At 32.3% G+C, this 25357-nt stretch overlaps 2 protein-coding genes across 2 annotated transcripts in view; one reads left to right on the plus strand and one right to left on the minus strand.

Moving 5' to 3' along the window:
* Positions 1-18748, minus strand: part of LOC129219635 (hippocampus abundant transcript 1 protein-like) — a 30146-nt gene extending 11398 nt beyond the window's left edge. Inside the window, exons 1-8 of the mRNA XM_054853896.1 lie at positions 18569-18748; positions 14420-14515; positions 12090-12152; positions 10913-11040; positions 10253-10367; positions 5462-5680; positions 2620-2733; positions 1456-1527 (exon numbers count right to left, since the gene is read on the minus strand). Coding sequence (XP_054709871.1) covers positions 1456-1527; positions 2620-2733; positions 5462-5680; positions 10253-10367; positions 10913-11040; positions 12090-12152; positions 14420-14515; positions 18569-18646 — 885 coding nt within the window. The 5' untranslated portion in view covers positions 18647-18748. The remainder of the gene's footprint in view (positions 1-1455; positions 1528-2619; positions 2734-5461; positions 5681-10252; positions 10368-10912; positions 11041-12089; positions 12153-14419; positions 14516-18568) is intronic.
* A 160-nt stretch (positions 18749-18908) lies between these two features.
* The window catches only part of LOC129220714 (protein zyg-11 homolog B-like), a 44974-nt gene continuing 38525 nt past the window's right edge, over positions 18909-25357 (plus strand). Inside the window, 1 exon segment of the mRNA XM_054855144.1 lies at positions 18909-20029. Within this exon segment, the coding sequence (XP_054711119.1) occupies positions 19176-20029 (854 nt within the window). The 5' untranslated portion in view covers positions 18909-19175.

Consider the following 25357-nt stretch of genomic DNA (forward strand, 5'->3'; position numbering starts at 1 on the left):
ATATGCAGAAATTTATACATTCAGTGAGGTGAATCAAATACCTGGGATGGAAAAAAAAATGTCTAGAGACATCACATACATTAATGGTATTGCTTAGCAACAACAAGCTTACCAATACCACAAATGTATTTGATTAAAGGGGAGATATATCCCCTTAAGGTCATGAAAGATTAAATGGAAGCAGTTTCATATAATCCATCAATCCATGCTACAAAATAGTGTATTGAAAGGGCAAAAAAACTCGCAAAAGACAGCACTTTTAAATAATTATTTTTTACAAATCTAATTGTTAATAATAGTAAGGTAGATTATATTTATAACTTTTGATGAAGCTTGCTAAAATGGTTGTCTTTAAATATATCACTGAAAGACTTAAAAAAACTAAATGAAAAGCTAGTTTCACATGTTGGTTACTCAATGCCTTCATAAATGGATATTAGTACTGACAACTATAATTAAGAACTAATATATGCTCCTCAAATTTATAAAACTGTTACTGACAAACGATTTGATTTAAAGCCAAAATAATAATAATAATAATAATGAAAGCTCTAAAAGTTTATGCAAAATGAGTATGAACATTCACACGTTATCATTATTGGAGATTTTTAAAGCAAAAATTCTACAAATTTAACAGCATATTGATCTAAAATAACACACACACACACATACATACATATATATACCATCCGACTTTCTCTCCTTGTTTCCATGGGACGTTTCAACTGCTTTGAGTTTATTGATGTCATTAAAAGAAATTTACTAGAAGCTTTGAAGAAGATTCTCTAACATGCTTAGAATGCTTTAAAGGAAAAGAACCCAGCCAAAAAGCATTGTGGTTGAAGGAGACCATTTTAAATGGGGTGTCAAAAATATTGACCAATGAATTGATGTTTTTTATATGGTAGCATTACGTACAATATTTTAAAAACCATGTGAGAAAGTTAATATGGCGACCTAGAAACATATTCTTCTACATGGCTTTGAAAAATAAGTATGATAACTATTTTAAAATTTAGGATAGATTTTGTTATTTTATTACCTCATAATTTTTTGACACACACTTTTTTAAATTATTTAAAAAATATATTTATGTGTTTACTTAATAATGTTTGCAAACCAAGGGGAAAAATGTTAACAATTAAGTGATGAAGAAGGCAATAGTATTTATAGCAATATTTAAACTGACTGTGTAGATAAAGCAAGTGAAGAACTTAAACAAATGATGGCAATTTAAATGAACTGAATACTTCAACTTTCTCGAACATACTTTCCACTAAACTTTAGACTGGAGTAAGAGGTATAAAAAAAAAAGTGAGTTTCTTAACCAATTATTGTTTACTAGTGAAAAAGAAATTTATAGTAATATACACATTACAACAAGGTTGAGAACTCTCAAAAGATCAATATAAGCCTAATATAAAATCTGAGTGAATGAAAAAAATCAGTTCAAACCTGAGCTATAACAGATAGCAAACCAACAACTGCAATGAATAATGCTACTTCATCAGCTGAAAATCCCATAATCTGCAATATGAAAAAATTAAATGCTAATAAATGAGGTCATAATCTCACAAGCTTGAAACACCAAACTTTATTCAGTTTAAAAAAATAAAAGAAAATGAAATCATCAAACTATTAATCATATACAAAAATCAGAATGAATGTCCACTTAAAATTTGAAAGATTAAACTAATTCTACTAATTCTGAAACAGGATTACATTTCTTATCAATCAAGGGTTTAAAAAATAAAAAAAAAGAAAGAAAAATTTTTCTTGTAGAAAAACAAATTCGTCCTATGTCATTTCTATACAGCTAAGATCAAATCTCTACTCAGTGGTGCTTTTTCAAAAATAACCTTAGCCGATAAGAGTAAGTTGAAAAAGAAACATAACTGATTTGGTGTAATATTAGCCATTGTGTCATCAAGCTCAATGTTGTCCCAAAATGCACATTATTATTACTTATAGCATTATTTACAGCATTGAGACTTGATCTACAAACAAAATGACATTTTTAAAATGAAAAATTTGTTTGAACAAATAAGTATTTCCAGCCTTTTTTTTTTGTTCTCTCAGCTTCCTTCAAACTTTAGAATGAATAATGCAGCAACTAAACATCTTCTTTGATTCAGCTTAAAGTTGCCACATTTGTTATTAAGTCAAAAAATGCATTCTTAATTAATTTTAAAAAAGCAAAACAGACTATGGCTACATTTACAAGCATATAACCAAAAGCTTGCTTGAGGCATCCAGATACAGCAGTTCCACGAACAATAATGCAAAAATTCATTATTATAATGATCTTAGTTTTTAATTAGTAATTAATTTCCTTTAAAAAAACAATTTGCACAAAAAAACACAGTAATGAAACAAAAAGAATAATTTTTTTTTTTTTTTTCAATTTGAAGTTATTTTAATTCAATGAATGGAATGAAGTTGAATTTCAAATATATGTAATTATTGCATACACTTTTATTTTACCATAACAATGTATTACCAGTTCTTTCAGGAAATAAATAAAAACTAAGATCTCAATCAAGTTATGATGAAAAAAAACTTACAAATACAAAATTAATAGTTAAAAAAAGCCTTATAATAGTCAATAATAGAACTTACAAGTCTTAGATAAACAAAAAAGCAGGAGTATTGTCCAGCTTCAGGAAGATATGAAAGAAATACAGCTATTGAAAGCATTAAAATCATTTGATCTTTGCCCACTTTACGTAATTGCTGAAAAAGTAATAATTGCAATGAACAAAATAAATCAATAGACAATCTAAAATTATTAGACATTAAATTATAAGGAAAGATGCTTTTTTTTTTTTTTTTTCAATTTTGCTTTTGTGACAGAAGAATATGCGCTATTCAATTAGAAGATAAATAGCGAAAGGAAAACAAGAAAAAAACTCCTTTATTCATCTTATTATTGAACTCCCTGATCAACAATTGACATCACATCACACTCGAGGGTCCCCTGTTCCTATCACAGTAGTGACTTGCCCAGATTAGGGACCCTTGGGAAGTCAACAATTGACAGTGTGTTTATACATCATTTCTACCAAGCTAAAAGCAATTTGCAAAGAATCGGAGAGTTAACGGCTGCAAGAAGAAGTCAAGGTTAGCAAACTTTTACCGCCAGTTTGCAAGTGCAACACCATAGGCGGTTTGCAAGTAGAGCCCAATTTCCCAATAGACAGAGTAGGCAGCTGCTTAGGGCGGCAAATTTTGCTTCAATCTCATTTTTTAAATTATTATTGTAAATAAAACATCAGCTCTTTTTCAATTTTCCCCAAAACAGCGACACAACTGATCCTAACTTGTCAGTGAACTTGACCGTAATTGTCGAAACCGCAGAAAATGCGGTGTGACAGACATTCTGTAATAGGTAATGAGTTTCAGTTTTAGCTTGCAGCAAGGACAGAGTACATCTTCTGTAGAAAACACGCACTTTGATCTATACCATCTAACAATTTCTTTCCCTTAACTCAAAGAAGGTGCCCTTTCGGAGCGCATCAAGAAGAGAGCCTCAGGTAAAACAGACATAACATCTGGTTTCTCTTAAAAGACTCAGTGCAGCACTGGAAAAGCCGAGTGACCATTATGAGTGAGTGCGCGTTTTATTCCTTTATACCCTTAGGAGTGTTCATCACGAAACATTACTTGAACGTTTAAATAATTGGAAAGTACTTTGTGATTATTACTTCCGCTCAGTAGGTTAGTTAAAACCTACTTCTTTCAGAAAAGCTTAAATACTGTTTTGTCCATTTATTTGTAGAAACTGCTTATTTGTAGAACAAATCAAAATATTTTTAAAATTTTTAATATGTATTGTTTATTTGCGAAAGATGACGCTTTAAAACACCACAACTTGACAAGTTTTAATATGTGTATTTGAACATTGAAAAAAAAAACTAAGTGAACATAGTGATTTTGAAATTACGGTGAACATTTTTCAGTTAATTTTGTGCGGTTACTTTGTAAACGAAAATATGAACTAAATTCCGTTTTTGCCAATTTAAATGACGTTGTCATTGTCTTATGAAAGTGTTCAAAATCGAATGAAAATTTCAGACACACAAATACTAAAAGGCAGACTATAATTGTAATAAATAGTTTTTGAAATCATCACGCTTTTGAAACGAACTAAAAAGAATTTAAAAAAAAAAACTCTCTAAGCCTTGTGTAGATTTGAAACCCCATAGAGATTCAACATGCTTTACAGATTGCCTGAAAAGTTTGATTGTGAATTTTAATAACAATCAAAATATTTGTAATATTTAAAAGCAAAATCGTGGGGTGCATGCACTACATAACTATAAGAGGTATAACGATTACATACACATAAATATTTTTATGAAAATGTAGCTTTCGGTGATTTCGCGTTTTGAATATTTTGTAAATTTACTATTAACAGAATCAAAATTTGATTATCTTAATATATAAAATTGAAATATTTTGTGAGTCTTAATTTTCCCTATTACGAAGGGCTTGTGAAAATAAGTGCTTTTCAGTATATAAATTGACTTCGGATAAATCATTTAAGTGGAGGGGAGCGGCAGATTTCAAATCTACTTAGGGGTAGCATGAAGCTGAATTCGACCCTGTTTGCAAGTGCAACATCATAGACGTAAACCTAAGTTTGGACACAAATTGAAAAAGATTTTTGCTTGTATGTTTTCTAGAAGATGACATTCATTACCAGGGCAGTTGCTCCGAGTTTTATCACAATATTTTAAACATTTTAGAATGTGCACAATTGCTTTATAAACTCCTTACTCTTCATTTATATTTAGAAATGCTAAATGTTTATCCACATTTCTCTGTTAGAATATCTCCAAAACACCTTAAAACTACGCAGACACGAATACATTCAAGTGTCTAAAAAGTCCACTCAAATTGGATTTAGGTTTGGTTATATCAGAATTTAAAGTATAAATTTGAGGAAATTTCCTTTTTTTTTATGTGAATATACTATATACTTGTGGTACTCGCACGGCTTTGCCTGTAATAGAAAATTAAAAGGTCTTTTGGTTCACCTGTATATTTACAAACAATGTATGGTGAATTTCTCGCCAAATTGGCTTACCCATGTTACGGTTCTAAGTTATGATAACTTGGTAATTTATTTGTCCATCTTATGATAATTTTGCTCGGGAAAATGTTCTTAAAATTGGATTAGAAAAAGAACAAAATTAAATTTTCGAAAAATCGCTTCGAGGTGCTCACCCCCATGCTACAAACTAATTCTATGCCGAATTTCATGAAAATCGGCTGAACGGTCTAGGCGCTATGTGCGTACTGGAGATCCAGACATCCAGAGAGACTTTCAGCTTTATTATTAATAAGGATAAAGATTTCACAAAACTTAAGAAAGAATTACACATGATGGAATTATTTTTACAAAAACATTTCTCAAAATAACAATTTAAAAAGGGAAAGATGCAAATATAAATGATACCGAAAAAGGATCAGCTTGTTCCCAGGAAATTGGAGCACCCCAGGATGCAGGTCTAAATTTTTCTGGTAAAGATTCTGGGACTGCCACCATAATAAAGAAGACATCTAGGATAGCCACTGCAGATGCTAAAGCTACAACTAGGTTATCATTGTATAATTTGCCAAGGTATGCTCCTAGTGCTGGACTAGTTACAAGACTAGCTGCAAAAGTTGCAGATACCTAAGAAGTAAAACATATATGAGTCAAGTCTAGGAAAAATTAATATTGATTAAATTTAAGATTTTAGAAGTTATAATATTTTTATCAAATTGAATAATTAATGTTTATTTTTCTTTGATTTAAAGCTATAGAAATATGTTGAAGCAATTGCTTTTTAGCCTGAATTATTGATTATTGTTGCACTTAACTTGTTATCAAGAACTTGCAAATGGTGATAGATTAAATAAACAGGAATAGAAAACATGGCTATTTGATCACTCCCCCCCCCCCCACACACAAGGATTAAGATTATGTAGCCACTCATTTCTCTGATTATGGTTTCTGTTTTATCAAAATAGCTCCAGCACACCTGGGGTTTGTTTTGTCATGTATTTTGCCATTTAGTGCTCCTTTTAAATATTTTTTATAAGGAATAACCTCTAAGAAGAAAGTTTCCAAAATTTAAAGCTTTTGCTTTTCTACTTTTTGGTTAAAAGGGGTGAAATCTATTGTTGTCATTAAAAATAAGAAATACAATTTAAAAAACTCCTTTTAAGACCGCACACAATATGTGAAAAAAGGGTATTGAGCGTTATGTGTCCCTCAACACTCAATAAAATGGAATATTCACTTAACTCAAGAGATAAAACAAGCCTTGAAGAAAATATGACTTTTCTTGTTACAAGCATGTTTGAACTCATTTACTATTAATGTAAAAGCTAAAATTAACAAAACTCAAATCACACAATAAATAGCATCAAAGTTCGAAATAAGAGATCAAATCTAGGCATTATGATGGCATCTAGTATAAGATTCTAGGTATCAAAACAAACAACCTAGGTACCATTTTTAATGAGTTAAATATATGTGTCTAAATATACATATAGGGTAACACCCCCAGTAATTGGCACGGCACCAGTGATTAGCACTACCAACAAAAATGTCCAAAAATAAGATTAGTATCTAATCTTTTAAAAGTAGAAGGCTATATACCAACTGTACATTTACTTTAAAGATTATAACTCAGTGTTCGCGCTCAACTATCCATAACTTGGGTCCCAAGGACCCATTAATGAAATAGATTTGGGTCCTTTGGCGGAAAAAATGAGTCCCTTAAATTTTAAACAGAAAATCTTAGCACATAATTGAATAATATACAACTATTTATGCTTAGGGAAAAGAAACTATCCACATAGTTATTTGAAAAAGGTATGAAATAAACTAAATTGGTTAATTTTGCCCTTTTTTTTCTGTGATTATCATATGTTCAAATAATACACTTGCAAGATTTAGCTATTTGAGAAACTATTTAGTCATTTACAAATGAGGTAAACTCAAAATTTACTTTAAAGTTGGATCTTACCATGAAATAAAAAATAAATGCCTTTGATTGATCAAGCAGAAAGCACTCCCTTAACCTTTGCTTTCATGAACATTTTTCTAGGTGAAAAAAAGCAAACAGCCCCCCCCCCCCCCTCCATCAATTATCAATAGCAATTTCATAGAAATAGAAAAAAATCGCAAGCGAATTAACCCAACGCAAAAATCGCGATCGCAAAAACGAAACATTTTCTCACATGAGTATGAAAATTGCTCATTTGCAATCTTAAATTAGAAAATTTGACTTCATTTTGACTCTTTTAAAATATCTGTGTTGGCTTTGGTGCTACTTTTAAAATTTCGCCATTTTCAAAATGGCGCGATCGATTAATACGTGACTTTTGCAAGTCCAAATAAAAATAGCCCCTCAGAAATAGGTGAATTACTCGAAAATGAACAAGGTTAAAGTGCTTTTGTATAAAATTCATATTCATAAGTAATTTAACAAGAAAAATGTTAAGTTCAGAACTTTGTGTTTTGCGCGATCTGGAAAATGTTCGCCATTTTTTTTTCACCCATCCTTTTATTGAGGATGCAAGATAATAATTTTCAAAAGTAATTCTGGTTAGGTGAATGCAAAATAGATAAGCTTTTACTACTCAGTTGTCCTGTATCAATCCTGAAGATTGCATTGAAACCACTCTTACTTTTGATCTTTATTGTTGTTTTCAGGAATTTCCCCAAGATAAAAGTTTTGGGAGAACTTATTCTTAGAATACAGTACAATGGGCTATTTATTAACTTGCAATATTTTGCTCCTTGAGCTCTGCCCAGGAGGTCACTGTAAGCTCCAGTCTTATCACTAAAATTCCATTGACTGGTCAACAGTAGGGGTGTGTTTGAATAGCTGATAAAGAGATAGGGTCATTTTAATCCTTTTATGTTGATTCTCCTGGTCATTGAAGCTTAAAAGCATTCACTAGATAGATCTTCAGCATTTTCCACAATTTTTTTTCTGGTTTTTATCTTTTGGGTGTTCTGGGTCCCTAGGACCCGAATTTTCGCGGAAGTTGCGTCCCTTTCCCGCGAATTTGCGTAAAAAACCCGCTATAGCGCGTAAACGCGAACCCTGTTAACTTCAATTCATGTCACAAAATGGTAGCAGTGCATAGGAAAGAGAAACAATTGTGGCTTTTGTCGAATCAGCCACTTTTGTTGCAAAAGCTTCTTTTCTGGCTTAAGGGAAGCATGCGCCATTAAAATCTAACTTAAAAACACATTTTAAATTTTCGGTGTCAAAAGTTTTGTTTAGTTGAAAGGTGTTTCTTTGAGTAGGCAGAAATATATTTTTGTCCCTTTTTGGATTTTTGAAATAAAGATAGATGCCATTTAGCGGTGCTTCAGTTTTGCTAGTCTCCAGTAATTGGCACATGAGTCTATAAACACTATTGTGTTGTGCAATATGTCACTAGTTTGATTTGTGATACTTTTGCAGCAACTATATTATATGGGTTCTACTATTGATTTGAATCCTACAGAATATACTGTTAAATATTCAAGAGAAACAATAAAAAATAAATATGTTTGGCCTTCAGTCGGATATTGCGACTGTAGAGAATTGTTTTTCTTTTCTTTCTTTTTTTTTTTTTTTTGTCCCTTAGAATCATTGGGTCAATGTTCCTTTTTCTGTGGAAACAGCTATAATTCGTACAGTTGACACTGCATACCGACTAATGAAACAGCAATAATCTCAATATTTCTTTCCATGCAACACTCCAAATTTATTTTATTTCTCTAAAATACTTTTTCAATGTTAAGATGTGTAATTTAAAATTAATTTATGCATAATTACCTACTTTAAATTACCATTAATTATGTTTTTAGGATGACAAAATTTGTATGTAATCTAAAAGTAAAAAATTAAGTGATTTTCCAGTTCTATTAACATGTGCCACTTACTGGATCCTAAGGTGCCATACACTGGGGTATCAGCTGCCAATTACTGGTGATTTTGGTAACTTTTTATGCATATGTTTTTATAAAAATATCAATTGAAATATTTTTGGTTTTAGTGAACTAAATAAATGCACAGATGTACCTTCTTTAACACAAAAATATTTGCAAGTGAATATTTTTTTTGAAGTAATGAAAACCAGAGGTAAGTTTAAGGACTAATTCTTAAAATACCAATTACTGGAGTCGTTACCCTATATATATATATAATTAAACATGCTGCTGTACAGATAGAATATTTCTAATGAATGCAAAAGAATGATTTTTGAAGGACAAATTGATTGCATTTGAAAATCACTTTTACAAATTTGCACTTCAAGCCAATCACAGGTCTTAATCACAATGCGTCAGGAAAGAAAAGCTTCAATGTGACCCAAAACATCATGGGGTTGATCCAAGTGTCTTATTTTTATGCCCGCATTTTATAAAAAAATAAATTTTTGGGAACATTTTCTTTTCTTGTAAAAGAGGAATTTTTTGTGAATTTTTCTTAGATATATTTTTTTGTGACAAAAAAAATCATATTGTATACGGCCTGCTTAGCTATCACACATCTAATTTGAAATCCCTTTGGTCTAAAGGACTTCACTGCTGTTTTGCTTTCAGACGAATAGATCGAGCTTAAATGTGATGAAAGAATTGTTTTTACAAATGAAATGTTGTGAAATGCCGAATTTTAAGATATGAAATTTTGTCAAGTGGCAACTTTTACAATAAAGAATTTTGTGAAGTGGCTGCAAAGTGGACCCAATTTGAGGCTGAATCGACCACTGCATTAGGTGGTAAATTTGGCCCCTAAGGTTGGAAATCTAAGCACCAAATCAACATTTCTGGGCAAAAAATTTGGCAAATGACTGTTTATTTCTAATACAGAATAGTGCAGTAAATCTCCAATGATTCTCATGCAGAGTAACTCTAATCTTAAACAATATAGTAATTCTTACACTTTTATATAAATTAACTAACTTAATAATTTGATCAAAACCTCTTTCCCAAAAAAATTACTTAGCTGTTATTTATCTCCTTTTTTGTGCATTTTGTGACATACAAGTTCAACTGCATTCTTATATTTAATTCATTTGAATAATTTATATGCCCTACCTCATAAAAAATTCTGGTTTTAGTACTGTTTTAACAAGTTTAGTTTTGACACATTTAATACAAAACATGTTTTTTTTAATATAATGAAGGGTTTTATGATTTTTACTAAGATGCAAACATTGTGTTTGTTACACAGAATACAAAATAAAACCATATTACCAATCCATAGGCAGCACTTCTCTCTTGTTCTTCAGTGACATCAGCAACATATGCAAACACAACAGAAAAAGTTACAGCAAATACACCCGAAATTGAAATCATAGCAAAATACCACCTGAAATAAAATTTACTATAGTAAAAACTCTTCACTTAAACTTTATACAGTGAACTCCTGATTATCCACGGAATTGAGGGGCACAAGTGCCGCGGATAATAAAAATTGTGGATAAACAAGGCTAAAATGAGGGACAAATAAATGAAAAATTGTTGTTCCTCAAAAACATGGCTGTATTGATGAATGATACTTTTTACAAACAGTGAATAATATTTACAGTACAGTAAAAATGCTATGTAATTTCACCCAACAGAATTTAGCATCAATAAAGAACAAGTGTCTGTTTGATGAAGAAAGCGAAATTAAAAAATAAATAAATAAGCAAATAAATAAAACAAGAACAACTGAGTTAAAATTTACAATTTTTCTAAAAAAAAAACAGTTTTTGGTGTTTCTTTTTTTTTCTACAAAAATACATGCTCCTGATTGTTAAATGACTAGCGGATAATCGAGAGTTTACTGTATGCATAAAATAAAGTGGGGGAAAAGAAAAGAAAAAAAATTGCAGTTCAATAATAAATTTTGTCATTTGAATGTTTACATACCATGTGTTTATTTTCATTAGAGGAATGGGTGCACATGTGAAGAATACTGTCAGCAACAAAAACAATTTTCGTCCCCATACGTCAGACAAGGCCCCGATCAAAGGAGCACTTAGAAAGGATAGGAGACCCTGAAATATTGAAAATGCTGAATTAATGCATGCCTATACCCGATAAAATTGAACACACTTTATGCATTTCCAGCAACTACTTTTAGATGAAAAAATTTAGAAGAACATTTCATTTTTAACATTTACACTGCATGTCTGAAACTAAATATTTAAAGAAAATTTTAGAGTATTTGTTTATAAAATGCCTTACAGCAGTGATCTTCAACCTGTGGCCCTCTGTGTAAATTTGAATGGCCTCCCCTCCAAATGATTTAGTTTCAATACATCTTTCCCCCACATTTACTGGCATTTTGATAACCAGAACCACTTGTGTGTCAAATGAAACTTTCTGCGTTTTAATGTAATAGTGATTCGCAGGAGAAATTTTAGAACATTGGATTTTTATTCGTTGCATGTTAAAAAAAAAAAGATAAATTTCCAACAATCAGCTCCCAATCTCAGTTCAGGAAATCTCTTTCTGGCAGCAGTTACATCAGTGAAGAGTTACTCTCCAAAATGAAGAACATCAAGTCAAAACTGAATAATTGTGTTTCACACTATACACGAAAATTTTTTTTAATTGCTTCGTCGAACATAAAAGTCAATGTTGACAGAAATGAAAAGAGAAAAAATGTGAAATTTCTCCCTGAAGAAAAAAAAACCTTTTTGATAATTTAAATTTAGGTTGGTGCTTTGTAGCAAGTTTTACAATTTTTTTTTTTAATTATGTTTTGCCATTTTATTTACACTTTGTTGCAGATTTTTACTGTAATTTTCAAACTATTAAAAAGTTTATTTTAAAACTTTACATTGTCTCCCTCTAAATTGAAGTATATATATATATATAGTTGGATCATTGCGGCCTACAAGCCCTTCCATTATTAAAATTTGACTTTTTATTAAAATAAGGTTCACTCACTGCTTTAGTTTTCTCTTCTTTTTTTTTTTCCAAAAATAGTTTTAGCTGTTTAAAAATGAAGAGCTATGCAAAACACACATCTTAAACTTCTCAGCTCATGAGAGTCAATGTTATGATTTTAAGACTTCAAAAGCAATTAAACATTACTTACCTTTATTCCCACTATTAATCCATTCATTAAAAAAGTATGACTGGGGAAGGTTTCATTTAAAACCTAAAATACCAAAAATATATATTATTTAAAAGTATTTCAACTGGAAATTAAAGCTGGACATTGAACAAATATTAACACAATTCAGCTTTGTGGACATAACCTTAAACCAGGGTCTGGCAAAGCCTGGAAACTAGACAAAGCCAGTATGTTATTATAGCCAACTAAAAAAATACTTAGGCAACTAGTTTTTTCAGAATGAGATAAAAACAATCAATTATGAATGTCATTTTTAAACCAGCCTATTTCACTTTCTTTTATCCTCAAAATTAAAATTTAAAAGTCAAATAATATATACAGTTGTAAAAATAGTTGATATATTTAAATTTAATTTATAATTGAAGAATTTAACTACAGTGGACGCCAGTTTATTGAATCAGTAGTTAATTGAATCAAACTCTTTAATGAATCAAATTGTCAAAAACAGAATAGAATCCAACTTTATTGAATTAGCCGCTTTATTGAATCAGCCACTTTATGGAATCAAGACGTACAACAAACGTGATTCATATATGTGGCGGCCACTGTATTTACAATCAGAAAGTTCATGATTTACAAGAAGACAGACTGGTGCCTATCTGTATACAGCCGTAGTATGTCTAATATCTCTCAAATCATTCTAAACTGAGAAAGTGCTGGATTTAGAAGGGAGCAAGCCCTTGCCGGCAAATTCACCCTTTTTTTTTTGTGTGTGTGCGGGTTTTTTTTATTTTTAACTCAATTCCAAATCTTAAAAGAAGATAGGTAAGGGCTGCAGTTTCATGTGTTGTAAAATGTATATTTAATTTAGAAGTATTTGGTCATGAAAGCAAAATTAATCAGCCAAAATATTACCAGTAAATTCTGCCTTGGTGAATAATGAGTCTTCAAAGTTGAAAGGCAACTTTTATGTGATTTTTTGTGAATGGGAAGCTTGTACGATGTGGAATTTTGTGAAGGGGTCACTTTTACGATGCTGAATGTTGTGAAAGGGCTGCAAAGCGGATCCAATTTGGGTCTGGATCGACCTCTGAATTATCACATATTTATTTTATTTATTCGTTTTTAAATTTTTAGCGATTTCCAAATTATGCTAAATACATCTCATTCTTGCAAGACGAGTTTAATATTTTAAATGACAAATGGAATTTTTGAGTTTAATCAAGTTCAGTTCATACATTTTACAGATTTCATTTTTAAAAAAATAAAACACAAGGAAAAATGCATTTCATTTATGTTGAAGCACAATAGCACATTTCATGCTAAACTCAGATAGACTGTAAAAGTCATTCTTTGCCAATGCTGGTATAAAGAAACTATTGTCTTTCTCTATTATGTATTTAGGATTTCTAATGCCTTTAAGAGATGCGTCCTTCCAGGAATTGGAATTTACATGAAATAGGTATTGGTTTGGAACGAAGAATTGCAAATATTGGGAAACATGATCTGATATATTGAATTCAGTCAAAGCCATGTAATGTATACTTGTGGTGTTAAAGAAAAACACTAGTTTTGATAATGATTTTGGCCTTCTTTTGCTTCGTAACTCAATTCAAAAATTAAAATTTAGCTGAAAATAGTATTAAAAATAGTATAGACATAATTGAAATCTTTAAAGAGAAAATTCAAATTCTTGTTAAAGATGCAAAAATATGACACAATGCAATCAGGTGAAGTAAAAAAAAAAGTCTAAGGAATTTAAAATGTTACATTTTGGAACATAAGTTTTCAACTTTAGAACAATAAAAAATACTTTTTGCTAAACAAATTGTTGGTATACAGAAGTCTCATGATTGCATTTTTTCTTAGAGGGGTTTTGTGACAATTTAGCAGGAAGTGCACTAAACTTCAGGCATTACATTAGCAGGGATGCCCACCTGGGGGGAGGGGGAGGGTTAAGGTGCAGACTGCACCATTGAAATTTTTAGGAAGGGGGGGTTGATTTGAGAGGTATTTTTCTCCTTTTAGGGGGGGAATCTTGCATTTGAGAGGGGGGCTTTGCAATTTTTAAGGGGGTGCACCCTTGCTCAAAGGGTGGGTGGAAACCCCTGACATTAGTCACCATTGCTCCCAAAATTTTACATTCCAAATTGTATTAAAATCATAAAGAATGCTTATGAATTAAATCACTTATAAGGAAAATTAATTATAATGTTATAATTAAAATGTTGTATGTCCTTTGTTGTCAGGACCTGCAGATTTTAAAATGTTTAAATTCAAAATATTCAACTAACATTTGTTTACAACTGTAAAATACATTACAGAAGAATAGAAATGTAAACATTAAATACCGTTATCATAGGAGCTGTGAGAAGACCCCATGCGAAAAATTCCAAAAATATCACCACTAGCGCATGATAAATGCTAGGCTCTCCTATGCCAGAAGACTGAAAGAAAACAGAAGCATAACAAATTAAAATTTATTTACTAGTGCTTCAGATGAGAGTAGAAAATACTTCTATTTGCTAAAAATTAAAAAATATAACAATAATACACTGAAAAAATTTTAAATACCAAAAGGTAATCAATAATAACAATCAAGTTTTTGTGGAAAACTAATTTCAAAGAAAATTGTAAAATGTATGTCATAATTGAATGTATAAAAAGTGAACAAAAAAAGGTTTGAATCAGAGTATTCCTTTCCCTCCTACAAGTAACTAAAAATCTCATATCTTCTAATTTAAAAAAGTATGCAGTACTTTCATACATATATTTAAAAAATAAGTAATTCAACCATTTTTATTCCATGCTGTGAAATTATTATTTATTTAGTACTACAAATACAAATGTGACAACCAGCAACAGGCACTGTGCCCAGTTAGGCTGAGCCTAGTTAATTTATTAGTCTCCAATGAAGATTAATGGCCCTTTTAAACAGGACCTCCAACAGCCAAGTCAGCCATTGTTAGTTTGGTTGCTGGGCCCCTCCATTAAACAAGGGTCTGGTTAGAGGAAATTTGGGTCCGTTAACGGACCCTTCACAAAAATTTGATCAACTAAAACAGACCTTTCACAGAATTACAATCAACCAAAACAACGGACCCTTCACAAAATTCTGAAAAACAAAAATGAATCTTTCACAAATTGTTTATTGAAGGAGCAAATCTCAAATCAAAATAACGCAGCATATATTTCCATGTATAAAAAGGATAATGTTTGGAAACTTTTTTAAAGTTAAATTAGAGGGATCAACTTAAACAAAATCTGCTCATTTTGCAAAAGAAAAAAAATTTGCACTCTTGTGATGCTTCTGCAAGCGATAAATAACTAACTACTTAACTACTACTATGGCCAAATAAATATAATGCTTGTTGTTGGTTTCTGTGAAAGAAATTAACAGCTGAAAGTCAGTTTGGTTTACAGTTTTGCTTGTTTGTTTTATACAGCAGTGTTGTTGTAAACTTCTCTGAAATGTATTGTAAACTTTTCTGAAAAAGCGTCAACATTTTCTGAATAGGCGTGGTAAGCACTTTTCTCCCCACTCATGATTTAATAATAAACAATATGCAGTGAATTGAATTTAGAACTGCAAAGGATAGTAGGGAGGGGGGGATCACTTCTACAGATAGGGTTACCAACTTCAAATTTATGGCCACTTAGCATCTGGTGGTGGGATGTTTAACTGTTATTTTGGGAGAAAGTTATATGGGTTTGATTTTTCGATGTTAAAAAGGCTAATTAACTTTAAATAAAATCTTTTTATTTACCGTTTTTTTTCTTTAGATGCCTAAATTTTGAAAAACGCAATCTTTTTGCATCCGATATGAGAATCATTTTTTTTTTCAAGCTAACTTCGCTTTATTAGGATGCAAATAAATGAAAAGTCTCTTCATTATCATAACAACGTGAATTTGAAGTTTTCAAAGTGAAATTCCATTTTCTTTTATGAGTCAAAAATTAAAATGCTGAATCGATGGTTTATTTTTTATTATTTTATTTTTTTTTGCTTCAGCTGTGTCCAGATATTAATATGTTTATCATAGGACTCTAAAATGCAATTCTAAAATAATTTTATCAAAAATACTCATCGTACAAGCTGTTTTTATACTTTTGATGCTGTTTTATGTGATTTGCATATCAGGTTTAACTGCAACTTGATGCTTGTGTGTAATCTATAAATAGTATCTCCTATGGTTTAACTGCAGACTCTTGCTCAGGCTTGTAACTGTTTATGTTGTGCTTTTAATAAACATTAATAAAATACAACAGATGCCCACTTTGAGGATTGCGATCTCTTTGCATCCGCTATGGGAATCTGATTTTTTCAAATTTTCGATGTTTAGTACGCTTTGTTAAGAGGTAAAAAAATTAAAAATTTTTAAATTTTTTTAAAAATCACAGAATTTAAAAGTTTTTAAACAAAATTCTGTGCTCTTTAACATTTTCTTGGTCAAAAAGTTAAATGTTGAACCCCTGCCTGAATTTCTTTGTTACAATTATTTTAAATACAATGCATACAACATTTCTAGTATAATTTAACATAGTGTAGAATGGTAAATATATATTGATACTTGAGGGGTGCCCATCTCCCAGAGAGCGATGTCGCCCCACCCCGCCCCCCTGAATACCCGAAAAACACTCAAGAATGATCTTCTCAACAGAAAAGAGGGAAAACACTCAACTTTAAGTATCAATGATGTAGTTTGCGGCATCTCAAAATTCTAAAATTTCGTTTTTACAAAAAAAAAAATTTTTTTATTTTGTTTTTTTGCAAAATTATTTGATTTTTCACAAAAAACGGACCTTGTGAAAAATCCTGGACAGACCCCTGTTAAAGTAATAAAATTTATACTTCTCTGATTCTGAGCCGGGCCTCCCAAGAGACCGTTCCCCCAAGTTTTCGACTAGGCTGACACAAGGACGGATCCAGAAATTTTTCAAGGAGAGGGTGATAGTTTACCTTACTTTTTATTGCGTATATGATTATCATTTGCTTGGGGGGGGGGGGGGAGGGGGGCTGCCATATCATCAACTAAAATATAGACATTTATCCAAGGAGGTCCCAGAACATTCCTTTCCTTTTCCACTAATCCCTTTTAGTTCATTTTTTAAAACTTGGTCCCTTATTCTCTTTTTTTTTAAATTTCAGCTTCATTTTGAAGGTTCCTAGTAACTTCGTTGTTTTTCTTTCTTTCTTTTTTTTTCTGAAAAAATTATGAACACATTGTTCACAAAAATTTCAAAATTATTAATCAAATGACTTTGATTAATAATTATGTGATACAGTAAAATCCCTCTAATACGGACACTATCGGGACAAAATTTTTTGTCCGCAGTAGAGAGGTGTCCACAGAACAGGGGTTTAATAATGTTATTTGCATTGGAACTGGGGAATTAAAAATTGTCCGCATAAGAGGGGTGTCCGTTAGGAGGGGTTTCACTGTATATGATATATGTAACAAAATTACATGGCAGCTGAATTTGAAACAATTGTTTAGGGGTAGTATTTGTCCAGCATAGTTTCTGGTTCTAAGCAAATATAATTTCAATGAAATAAAAAGAAAATAAAAATTGATTAGCTAAAATTGATTCAACATAGTTACATGTTCTAAACAAAAGTAATTTTTAATAGAAAAATTTTTCAGCCCATTAATTAGTAAAAATTGACCAATAGGTTATTTGATAAATTAGTTGATCACTGCTGATTAATCAGTACATCCCAAATTTGAAAGTTAAGATTAAGATCAATTTTTTCAAAGAACCTAGCTCCCTTTTTCTCTAGGGACAAACTAAAAATCTGTTGGGTCTAAAATTATTTAAAAAAAAAAAAACAATATCAGAACAAAATATTTTATATCAGAAATATCAGAACTACGAAGTGGGACACTATGTTCACCTATCATCAATACCTTTTTGCTGCTCTATTTTGAACATTCATGAGTTATTTTTCAAATATTGAAATGTTTCATTTATTACATTTTAATTTTAACAACAATGAATATAGCATTAATGCCATAAAACAATTATTCTCAGTCCAGAAATCAGTCACTCCAAGATTCCTAATTTAGCGTAGGCAATTTATCTTTTGATTTACCAACATAAAATCAAGTCCAATTTAACTACATCTGAGGAACGCGGAAAGTTGACGATTAATTGACTGGCCTTTACATCATAAAACGGTAAATATATTTAATCAGCCAAAAGTTTGGTTTTGGGGGAGGGGGGAAACAATTTTTCATAACTTCAGTCATTTAACAAATTTCAACGCCATGATTATATTGCAACTACACACTGCAGGAAAGCAAAAAGAGAATGCAAATATTTCCGCTTTTCAGAAAAGAACTAAACACCGTTTACTCAAACTTCATGTATACTTTTTTCATTAGAAAGCGTTTAGATGCGTTGAAAGTTTAGGAAATTTCCTTGAAGCAAAGCAGGAACATATAATAAACGAATTTGAGCAAATTTAGTTTTAATTTCTGCAGTCATAAGTTACTCACAATGAAACCATCCTTCATAATGGTTTTTCTGCTTCTTAATATGATTCCTGCAACTTTCTTAGACACTTTAGGTGGCATTTTAACATCTTAGCAATAATTAAAAAATTTTATCGAACTTCTGATGCAGTATGTATTCATGATCAGTATTTACACATCAACATAATTTTCACTGCATCAACCAAATCCACAACCACAAACAGAAGAAGAAAGAATGAAAAGAGTTGAATTGTTCAATGGCTGTATTGTATTTCCGACTCCAATAGTAATCGTAACTGTAACGAGTCTGCAGCAACGAAGTTTTGGAAGAGAAATTAGGCAACACCTTTGCGTCAAAATCAAAATAAGGTTCTCATGTGTGCAAATTTTTAAATTATTTAATGCTTTTTAAAGAAAAAAAGAACTAAAAATTTTTCCGGAAGACATTTTTCACTTATTCTTTGAACATTTAATGGAATAATATTGTGTATCTGATCATAAAATTCGTTTTACTGTGATATGATATATGTAACAAAGTTACTTTTGTGATATTTTTAGTTTCGTATTAAATCGCGGAATTTTGTTGTTCTGAAATTTAATTATGTGAAATATAGAACACGTTTCTAAAAAAATGTACGAATCTCCAGAACTACTGCAAGATCTGTGCATTGCGTACATTTCTAGAAACATCGATTCCATTTTTCATGTCGAACGTGACTTCAGTGGCAATATATTAAAGTACAGTCTTCAAAATCAAGGTATTTGTTTTCCCTCCTGTGTTTCAGAACAACTCTTCGCAGCATTAGATGAAAAAAACTTGACTGATCAACTCCTTACCATATTTGATCCATCTGTGACCAGATTGCAAAGAGTTCATATCAGTGATGCCTCTGAAGTGTCGTGCAAAGGACTCCGTGTACTACGCCAGCATAAAATTACCGAACTCGTTGTTACTGGATTGAGCAGCATTACAGTCAATGATTTAATTGGATGCTTAGGCGATTGGACTTTAGAGCATCTCAGATTGTTGAATGTTTCAAACAGCTCTTTGCTTAGTAGTGAGAAAGTTCGTGTTATAATAGCTTTATCGAAGTTGAGAAATCTTAGGTGCTTAGATGTTAGTTTTACAGAATTCAATACGCAAGGGCTTATTATTGTTGCCGAAGATTTACCTGCATTAGAAAGTCTTAATATTTCGGGCACCATGGTCACTGATATATCACCATTGAAAAAATGCAAAGAAAGGTTGAAATATTTGAATATGTATAATTTAAGGTTACAGCATTCTAGTAAATTTCTGCCAATTTTGACGGAGTTACATAACTTGCATCATCTAGATATTTCGGAGGATAATTTAGATTACTACGAGCTTAATTCTGCAATTAGTACAGCTTTTTGTGAATTTCTAAAGAAGCCTTCTTTGTTGCCACATTTAGTTTCTTTAGATATTTCCGGTAAATATGGTGTTGATGCAGAAACAGTCAAGTAAGTAATTTGTATCTTAAGTGTTGTATGACTCCTTATTTACACTGGGAGGTCAAAATTAGACAGTACTCAGAGGCTTAGAGCTCTGGTTCTACTGAACAGACCTGAATGAAACTTTAAATATACATCATACCGATCACACGGACGAAATTTGAAAAATATGCAGTTTGAGATTTTGCTACCAGGTGGCACTTTAATGAGGTAAAAAGAAAAGATAACTGTTAGAAAATCAAAGAATAATAAAATTTTTATTTATTTACACACTTATGTTCTCTATATACACATCTTGTCGATCTCAGTGCATTGTCAACAGCCTCATACAACCTATCAGAATGAATGTACACCTCCCTTGATAAACACAGAAAGAAAGTGAAATAGGAAAAATCTAAAATTCATAAATGTTGTATGTGACTATCTGTCTATCCATGTCATCGCTACTCCTTGTGAATGACAGAAAATTGAGCTTCAAACCATCGATAGATTTGTAATTTTCCTAGCTATATGTTTATATATAGGCATAGCTGTGCGACTTTAATAGGGAAGTTGCAACCTATTAAATATTTCTATTTTGACTATTAGATATTGTTAATTGACCCTCAAACCTCAAAAATTCACCATCGCCGAATTTTAAAACACCATGATTGATTTTTAATGAATTTTTAAAGACCCACGTGCAAAAGTGTACTCTTCTGAAACGTCACAGGGCTCTAGGGGGCAGCTTTCTGCGGAAGATCCCCTGTTGTTGCTACGAACATTTTGAGAGTGCAGATATTTTTATTTTAAAGAAATTTAATAATACTTTTCAACACACTATGGAGGCCGGATTCGTTAAAGCATAATCTAATAATCTTCCTGAAGTAACATCAATGATAGTATTTTGTAGTGAGTAACCGCCCTAAAGCCAGGGCTAAGGCAGACACCGCCGGCTCAGTTATTCCATCCGAGGACTGCAGTTTCGTGCTTTTTAGCACTCATCAGCCCGTAATAGGAATCACATGAGCTGGAGGCGAAAAAATCTCTTAAGGGAGCCAAGAGAGCCAAACAAACTGGTAGCTAATGTAGAATTTGCACACCAGATGAGTGATCGCAGCAATGGTGTGGTTTAACTCAAAGATTGATGGCAAAGCTAAGGTATTTTGTAGTAAGTTACCGCCCTAAAGCCAGGGCTAAGGCAGAAATACTTAAAATACACCGCCAGCTCAGTTATTCCATCCGAGGACTGCAGTTTCGTGCTTTTTAGCCGTAATAGGAATCACATGAGCTGGGGGCAAAAAATCTCTTAAGAGAGCCAAACAAATTGGTAGCTAATGCAGAATTAGCAAACCAGATGAGCGACCGCAACTGGTCGCTCATTTTTTCAAGAGATTTTTCGAATCCTTCCAATCAGGAGATTTTTCGCCATGTGATTCCTATTCCGGGCTGGTGAGTGCTAAAAAGCACGAAACTGCAGTCCTTGGATGGAATAACTGAGTTGGTGGTGTATTTTAAGTATTTCTGCCTTAGCCCTGGCTTTAGGGCGGTAACTTACTACAACATACCTTAGCTTTGCCATCAATCTTTGAGTTGAACCGCACCATTGTTGCCGTCGCTCATCTGGTTTGCTAATTCTGCATTAGCTACCAGTTTTTTTGGCTCTCTTGGCTCCCTTAAGAGATTTTTCGCCTCCAGCTCATGTGATTCCTATTCCGGGCTGATAAGTGCTAAAAAGCACGAAACTGCAGTCCTCGAATGGAATAACTGAGCTGGCGGTGTATTTTAAGTATCAATGATAGTGTTCGAATATTTCCGAGTGGATGAGAGATTTGATTTTCCAGAAACTCAATGCTAAGCACGTCTTAAACGTAGCCAACTGCACTTTCGTCGTTTTCTCCTTGTCCACTGAAGCAGCAGAAGAGCGGATGACGTCACTTCCTGAGCTAATCGATGTCAGATTCGCTTAAACTTTAAAAATTATTTTTAAAAAAACTACGTATTGTATTGCAAAAATTTTTTCACCGCTGATGTTCATACATGTTATTCTATCATTATGAAAATAAAATTGAAAAATTGAAAGCTAACTACTAGCGGAGATATTAATTAAAAACCAAACATTCTCTCCTATTGGTTCTTTGTTCAGAAGATATTTCCCTTTCAGAACACTTTTCCCCATAATTTTCGGTGTAATATTCACCATCATTCTGCAAGGCGCTAAGCAGAAGTGATTTACAGAGCAAAAGCAAAGGTTTTTCTTTTTCTCAAGCCCACTGTTATCCTGCTTTCATAATTTCTCTCTTTTTCTACTTAAAGCGGGAATTATTGAATAGTTCAGATTCGAATGATTCTGGAGCTGCACCGCGAAAAAAATTAACACACTGTTAAATAAGTGATGTAAAATTTACCGATGCATGCAATGTGTTTTTTCATGTGATATTTTTTGCTACTTTTCTTTTATAAAAAACATCATTTAAACTTCTTTCTCTAATCAAAGGCAATACGGTGCCTGTGGCGCTGTTTTTTAGAACTTTAGAAGAAGAGTTGTGCACCAACCCACTGGAGGCGAAATGTGCGAGCTGCCGTATGCAGCGAGACCAATGCCGCATTTCATTATTCTTTGATTTTTTTAGCTGTTGTCTTTTCTTTGAATTTCATTAAAGTGCTGCCAAGCAGCAAAACTTTAAACTACTTTTTTTCCAAAATCTTGTCTGCATAATCTACCTAGCATATATTTCAATTATATTCAGATTCATGCAGTAGAATCAGAGCTAAAAGCCGCTGAATACAGTAAGTTTGGTTTTAATCCTCCTATTCTTTTCAACTCATGTATTGTTTATTAAGAATGAATGTTTTAAGGAGATGCTTCATTATCATCTTCTGACTTAAGTTTTTGCTTATTTAATTATTTTTCAATTTTGGCTCGTATTACTGTCAGGAACTGACTTGCAGATTTTGGATAGCTCTAGGCACAAAGTCATTTGGGAGACCCTGAGAGAGTCGGCAAGTTTTCACCGATGTGTACATTTCAAATCACAAATACTGGTTTAGCTCAACTAGAGCAATACAATCGCTTCATGCTGAAATGTGGTGCCTGATAGCTAGAACAGCTAAGATCAATTATAATAATGAAGCAAAATAATTAATGCAGTGAATACATAAACGCCTAAAAGCCCCATGAATCAGTCCTCAATTATTTTCAGTTGAAAGGATATTCTGCTAACATGCTTGTTTGTGAGACTTATTTCTCCGTTCACAAGTCCTTGAAGTTGGAATCAATGGACATGGGTACCCATAAGGGAGGGTAGAATTCAAGGAGTGCCCCAGACCCCCAGAGTATCCCATGTCTTCCACAGTTATGTTTTATTGTTTGTGCAGAGTGAGAAGACAGCTCAGCCTTATTGCTACAGACTAAGAACCAACCAACCCCTGATCTAGCACCCCCATCGACATTGTTTTGTAATGAGAACTAGAAGGACTTAATGGCAAGACAGTGGAGTTGGAGTCAGGCTGATTTTTACTTTCTTCTATATCTAATATATAGAAGAAAGTATTGGATTCGTGCAAATTTTTGAATTTCGAATTTTGACGGATTCGAACGTTTTGAGGTGTGCTGAGTCCATTTCGACTTTGACCAGTTTTTTGTGGCCGCTCTACAGCAAAAACTACCGCATGAAATCGAACGAAATTTGGTACACACATGTGCCCCTATGTAAACTTATGGCCATTGGTTTTTGGCGCGAATTCCTCAAAGGGGGGTTGAACAATGGGGCATTTTTTGAGTTACGCGTGCTTGCTATTCCTCAGGAAGTAACTGGCGGAATCAAATTAAATTTGGTCCATATGTTGCCATTAACAGGAACAGGTGCTGATTCAATTTTGGTGACAATAACTCAAACGGGGGCTGTGCTATAGAACATTTTTTGTCGTCAATTGTGACTGCTGTATCTCAAGAAATAATGAACGAAATAAAAGAAAAATTTATCGGCAAGTAGCCCTTAGTGGGTATAAGAGCTGATTTTATTTTAGTGTCAACAGCTAAAAAGGGGGGTAGCGCAATCGCCCGTTCTTTTTTTCCATTGTGAGTGCCCTTTCTCAAGAAGTAATTCAACGTTCTGGTTGAAATTTGGAATATATGTGAATCCATACGTAAACAGGCTTTGGTTCAATTTTGATGCCAATCGCTCCAAGAGTTGTTGATTTTTTTTTTTTTTTTTTTTTTGCGAATAAAAATAGCTTTATTAATGCAACAATAAGAAAGATAAATCGTAATAGATTGTCGTCTGCGTATTTCTCGTGATTTTAATTGTATGGAAATGATCGGAAATATTATCTCAATGATTTAAAATTTTTGACTGTTGCCATCTTATGTTTGTTAACAAATAAAATATTTGTAATTAATTCAAGCAAGGCTTTTAAAATAACTTTCAATTTTTGCTCTTTGCTTTGCTTTTGCAATAATTCAGACATTGGGATGGTCGTCAAGGTTTTGCATGTGTAATGTTATTTTTGTTGAGTATATTGCTTCCTCGTCAAGCATGGGGAGGGATCAGAAAAAAAAGAAAATATAGAAGAAAGTTTCGTGATGGCCACAACATACTAGTTGCTGATGGAGTTGGAGTTGCTAAAAAACATATCCACTCCAACTTGAGAGTTTTGGGTGAATTCTGGAATTGCCCACTTATTCACCAAATGGTGATAGTGCGCCAAATCTAGTGATTGGTTAAAATCAAGCTATTTTGGATTCTGCCATCTGAGGCGTGTGATTGGTTAAAATTGCGCCAAGCAGTGGGTGAATCCAGACTCGCACCAGAGTTTTTTTTTTTTTTCTTTTCTACTGTTTGAGTCAGTTGATAGTTAGGATATCATCCAATACTTATGTTCAAAAATAAAATTATTTTTCACTTTCCAGAACAATTTGTATAGGTAGTTTTAAAGTGGGTTCTATTTTTTTATCAAAAATATTTTTATTATTTAACTATCCAGTATGGGACCCGAAATCCAGAATGCTTGGGATCCAAAATCCTTTCAGGATTTTGAATTCAGATTTTGGTCCGATTTTGGTCAGATTCAGATTTTGGTCAGAATCCAAAATCCTTTCGGGATTTTGGATTCTGACTCAAAATTGTCATGTTTTTCCTGATTTTACTAATGTTGTTCAAAATTTCTTTTATTTTTTGATCAATCTTCATTCATTCATCATTCCATCATCTGAATGAAAGTATCTTTCATAATACAAATACAAATACAAATACAAATGTGACGACCAGCAACAGGCACTGGGCCCAGCTAGGCTGGTCCTAGTCAATTAATTAGTTCCCAATGAAGATCAATGGCCCTCTTAAAGCTATCCACTCC

This window comes from Uloborus diversus, chromosome 4 (assembly GCF_026930045.1).
Source record: "Uloborus diversus isolate 005 chromosome 4, Udiv.v.3.1, whole genome shotgun sequence".
Classification (NCBI taxonomy): Eukaryota; Metazoa; Arthropoda; class Arachnida; order Araneae; family Uloboridae; genus Uloborus; species Uloborus diversus.